This window comes from Calypte anna, chromosome 9, assembly GCF_003957555.1.
Source record: "Calypte anna isolate BGI_N300 chromosome 9, bCalAnn1_v1.p, whole genome shotgun sequence".
NCBI classification, from domain to species: Eukaryota; Metazoa; Chordata; class Aves; order Apodiformes; family Trochilidae; genus Calypte; species Calypte anna.
In genome coordinates this window covers 24,996,040-25,000,922 of record NC_044255.1, presented here as the reverse complement: position 1 = coordinate 25,000,922, position 4,883 = coordinate 24,996,040, and the positions used below count along the sequence as shown (strand labels likewise).

At 52.2% G+C, this 4,883-nt stretch overlaps 1 protein-coding gene across 3 annotated transcripts; it reads left to right on the top strand.

The window, feature by feature from the left end:
• Positions 1-908: 908 nt before the first annotated feature.
• On the top strand, positions 909-4,604 carry P2RY1 (purinergic receptor P2Y1). Of its 3 annotated transcripts, none has more exons than XM_030455989.1 (2): positions 909-1,203; positions 1,803-4,604. In XM_030455989.1, the coding sequence occupies exon 2, from the start codon at positions 1,871-1,873 to the stop codon at positions 2,960-2,962; it is 1,092 nt and encodes a 363-aa protein (XP_030311849.1). In that variant the 5' UTR covers positions 909-1,203; positions 1,803-1,870; the 3' UTR covers positions 2,963-4,604. The 3 variants fall into 3 exon arrangements, with proteins under 3 accessions (XP_030311849.1, XP_030311851.1, XP_030311850.1); XM_030455991.1 differs by having other exon boundaries at positions 964-1,229; XM_030455990.1 differs by having other exon boundaries at positions 1,201-1,285.
• The last annotated feature ends 279 nt before the right edge of the window (positions 4,605-4,883 follow it).

Below are 4,883 nucleotides of genomic sequence, written 5' to 3'. Positions count from 1 at the left end.
AGCCAAGCTGGCAACTCCAGCTGCATCCACTTGCAGATTCCTACAGGGGTACAATATGCACTTGATTTCCCAGTTAAGCTTTCCCGACGAAGTAGTTTTATAATTTAGACAGACTCAAAACTTTGAAAAATGAATCCATATTCATGAAGCACTAATAATCCTCCGTCTAGAACAGCTTTTAGCTGAGAGCAGCTATGACGAGCTCATGTATCACTCACCGCCCATCCCAACTAAAATGTGAACAAGGAAGAAATGGCTGAAACCAGCAGATTGTGTTTTGCTAAGACAATAAATAATGATCGTATTCTGACTCAAGTGCCAAATGTATAGCGCTTAATTAGAGGTCAGTAGAGCATATTTCTGCTCAGCTGTTCCATTTACTGCAATTAACATGTTGGTGGAGCTTTACACTGGCTTGCAGAGCAGACGAGGGAAAGCAGAACCAGGGAGGTGCTGCTCGGCTGCTGGCAGCGGCTCAGGAGCAGCACGCCCGGGGGGGCCGGGGTGCTGGCGGTGCCGGGGACGGTGCCGGACGGAGGGGCTTTGCCCAGGCACGGTGTCACTGCGGGGATCCTCCCGCCTCAGCCCCGGCTGCCCGGCAGGGCCAGCGGACCAGCGCTCTGCCCCGGACGGTGCTGGGTTGTCCCGTGTGCCGGCATTGTGCCTGTCAGAGCCCCGGCAGAGGAGTGACACTGTCACCGAGCCGCTCGGCGCTGGCCTCCCCGACGGCATCACTCCGCGGGCACACCCGTGGGCTCCGATACCGCCTCCGCCTCCCGCAGTTCCGCCGAGCCTCGCCACTCGTGTGACCGAGGGTGGCCGCAGCCCCCAGCCCGGCCCCGCAGCCCCAGTCCCGGCCGCCCCGTGCCGCGGGCGGGGATCTCCGAGCACCGCCCGCCTGCGAGGGCGGTGCGGGGGGCGGTCGGCTCGCCCCTGGGCCGTGTCGACGCCTCGTCCCGCCCGCAGTCCGCTCGGGGCCGGCGAGCTGCCTCCCGCAGCTGAGGGGCTGCGGCCGCTCTCCCCGCGGCGGCATGGAGGGGAGTCCCGAGCCCGAGAAGCCGTAGAGCCGCTGCCCCCGGCCGCCCTGCCCAGCCCTGCCCTGCCCTGCCCGGCGATGGGAGCCGGCCCGGCCGGGGCAGCTGCGGGCGGGACGCCGTCCCCCGCCGGGCGGACGCTGCCGGCGGCGCGGAGAGGCGAACACGGGTGGGCAGGGGCGCCGCGGGAGGCAGGTGGGGACGGCCCCGGAGCTCCTCGGAGCCGGGCTGGGGCGCGGCGGAGGCTGGGGGTGAGGCGGGGAGCGGCGACGGGAGGCTGAGGGAACCGGGCGGGATGAGGGGAGCGGGACCGGGACCGGGCGGGATGAGGTGAGCCGGGGAACCGTGCGGGCTGCGGGGGAGCGGTCGGAAGCGAGGGCAGCGGCGGGCGGGCTGCGGGACGGGGCCGGCAGGCGCGGAGGCGGTCGGGGCGGCGGCGCTCGCCTGAGGAACGCGGGCGGAGCGGCCGCTCCCCCTGCTCCCCCTGCCCCTCGCCGGGTCCCGCTGCCCCCCGACCGGCCCCGCTCTGGTCCCGCTGCCCCTTTCTCCGCCGCTGCCGCCCCTGCCCCGTGCCCGTGCCCGCCGGGAGCAGGCAGTGCCCGCCTGGGCGCCCTTGGGTGCTGGCGTGCGGCGGGGCCGGTCCGCGCTTGGCCGCCCTGCGCGGGTGGGGAAGGAGCTCAGCCGAGCACAGCCGCTGGAACCCTCGGAAGAGAAGCAGGGCAGGTTTTACCTCCCAGTGAGGGTTTCTCTGCGCTGTTCTTGTTTTAGATTAATTGCTGCTCCTATAGAGACTTCCCTGCTTCACCTCTGGCCGATGTGACTCTGGGGGAAGGATCATGACTGAAGTCCTCTTCTCGGCTGCTTTGAATGGAACTGAACCCAACCTGTTATCCAGCAGCGGCTGGTCTGTGGGAAATGCCACCACCAAGTGTTCCCTGACCAAAACTGGCTTCCAGTTCTATTACCTGCCCACCGTCTACATTCTGGTCTTCATCACTGGGTTTTTGGGCAACAGCGTGGCCATCTGGATGTTTGTCTTCCATATGAGGCCTTGGAGTGGCATCTCAGTTTACATGTTCAACTTGGCGCTAGCCGACTTCTTGTACGTCTTGACTCTGCCTGCCCTCATCTTTTATTACTTCAATAAAACAGACTGGATCTTCGGAGATATCATGTGCAAGCTGCAGAGGTTCATCTTCCACGTGAACCTGTATGGCAGCATTTTGTTTCTGACTTGCATAAGCGTGCACAGGTACACAGGAGTGGTGCATCCCCTGAAGTCCCTGGGCAGGCTGAAGAAGAAGAACGCGGTGTACATCAGCAGCCTGGTCTGGGTCATTGTGGTGGCCGCCATCTCTCCAATACTCTTCTACTCAGGGACAGGGATCAGGAAAAATAAAACCACGACCTGCTACGACACAACAGCTGATGATTACCTGAGAAGTTACTTCATTTACAGCATGTGCACCACCGTGTTTATGTTCTGCATCCCGTTCATACTGATCCTTGGCTGCTACGGGCTCATTGTGAAAGCTTTGATTTACAAAGATCTGGACAATTCTCCTCTCAGGAGGAAGTCCATTTACCTGGTTATCATTGTGTTGACGGTTTTTGCAGTGTCTTACCTTCCCTTCCATGTGATGAAGACCTTAAATCTAAGAGCCAGGGTGGATTTTCAGACACCACAAATGTGTGCCTTCAACGACAAGGTTTATGCCACTTACCAAGTGACCAGAGGTCTGGCCAGCCTCAACAGCTGTGTGGACCCCATCCTTTACTTTCTGGCAGGTGATACCTTTCGAAGGCGTCTTTCCAGGGCAACCAGGAAATCATCCAGAAGAAGTGAACACAACGTGCAGTCCAAAAGTGAGGAAATGACTCTCAATATTTTAGCTGAGTATAAACAGAACGGAGACACCAGTTTGTGACTGAACGTGAAGGATTGGGGAGTGGGTTTGAAAAATAAATCCTCTGCTTTGAGACAGTAGGGCACTGTAGTGCTACAAGTGTCTGAGGAAAACCAACCAGCCTCTCAAATTTGTTTTAGGTAAAGCCTCATTTTCTGATCTTAGAGAAAGCTTAACAAAGTCAGTGGAAGAATTTTAATGGAAAATAACACATAAAAATTTATCCTTCCTCCTCCTTACAATGTTCTCATTTCTTTCTGACTTGTGTCAGGTAAAGTAAAATGAAGTAAATCCCCTCAAGGAAGGAAACCATCCAAGTGCTTCTGGTTTAATGACTTAGTCTCCCACCTTTGAAAACATTCTCAATCAGCCTCTCTTTAGAAACAGGAAACAAAATGAGAGAGCTGTGCCTTCTCTTCTGAGACTCAAGTCCACACGCTTAGCCTTTCGCTCACTTGCTGTGGTCAACAAGCACTTAAATCCAAGTCACAATGCAGTTATTTCACCTTTTTTGCAGCTTTATTATGTCTTCATCTACTTCTAGTGTTGATAATTATTTGATAGTTTGGTAGCGTTTCTGATTCAGTCTTTTTGAGTGCTGGTGTTTTACAAAAGGTAGGCTTCCTGGTGTGTGCATGACTCTGTTTTCAGGTTGCAATGGTTGTTCATGAAAAACCTGGGCACCCCCCTTAAAGGCAAATTGGCTCCCAGGTGAACTGGCCCCTCAGCCACGGGCAGCTCCCCCCAGGAGCCCGCTTTGCACCTGGGAGCCTTGCTGGAATTCTCCATGGGTACAGCAGGAGAAACCTGTGGGCTGAAAATAACTGTACCTTCCCAACAAGTACACACATGGTCACTTGGGTCACCCGTGTTCTCATGTGATACAAGAATAGTTCTGTTCCTGGTAATCTCTAGAGGTAAAGTAAGCATTTTTTCCCAAGAAAATAGTTATGATCATGGATAATATACATACATGGATTATATATAGATAATAAATGGGGGACTAGGTTTGCTTTGCATTGTGACAAATAAATTTCTGTATTAACAAGATGTTGCAATATACTACAGACTAAATCCGTCCCTTTATTATGTATCTTCTCCAAATGTGGGATAGGTCATCCAAACTTAGTCACACCACAGTATTGTGTAACACGAGGGGTAGTGATCAGAGCACATATGAAATCTTACATGGGCAGTGTTATTCGTGTCTCATAGTTTTAAGAAGTGTATTTGAAAATACTGTGTGCTAAAAATGGTATGAAAGCATGCTCTAAATTATCAAGTTAGTGTACAAAATGAAGTTCTGTGTAATCTTAAGGGTGATTTTAACAGGTCCTCGTTCCTCCAGTTTTCGTAGTAAGAGTAAAATATTGGTATTTTACTTACTGATTTCCAGTGATTAGTAAGAAACAAGAATAGCTCTAGTTATTTTTTGCCAACATTGTAAAGCAGCTTCTGTTCACACGTACAGCTTCATAATCTGCAAAATCCCTATTTATTGAACTTATTTATTAGAAGGCTAAGTGTAAAGTATGTAAAGTGTGGTTCTCCGTGTTCATATTCAGAATTGGGCATTAATGGAAAATTTATCAGCATGTTTCAGTCACTGTAATACCGTGTCTTCTAACAGAACATATTTATAATAAACTCAATTCCACCCTGACTATTCACTCTTGATATGTAACCTAGTGATAAATTAAAGTACTGATTTATAGCCTAGAGAGACATTAAACTGAAGCTTAGGAAGCGGAGCTGCTTCCAGCAGTGTTAAGATCTCATTTAGCCCTATAAGATGAAAAATGTGGAGGTAGTGAAGAGGTCCCAGCCAAGGGTCAATTGCTAATTAATCCCTACTGACAAAAGGCTGGGGAACAGCACAACCCATTTATATCAGCAGTGAATGGGCCTGATTCACAATAGATGACTTCTATTATGTGATTAT

Excerpts from the sequence above, each read along its gene's own strand:
- P2RY1 (XM_030455989.1), top strand. The coding sequence starts at position 1,871 with ATGACTGAAGTCCTCTTCTCGGCTGCTTTGAATGGAACTGAACCCAAC.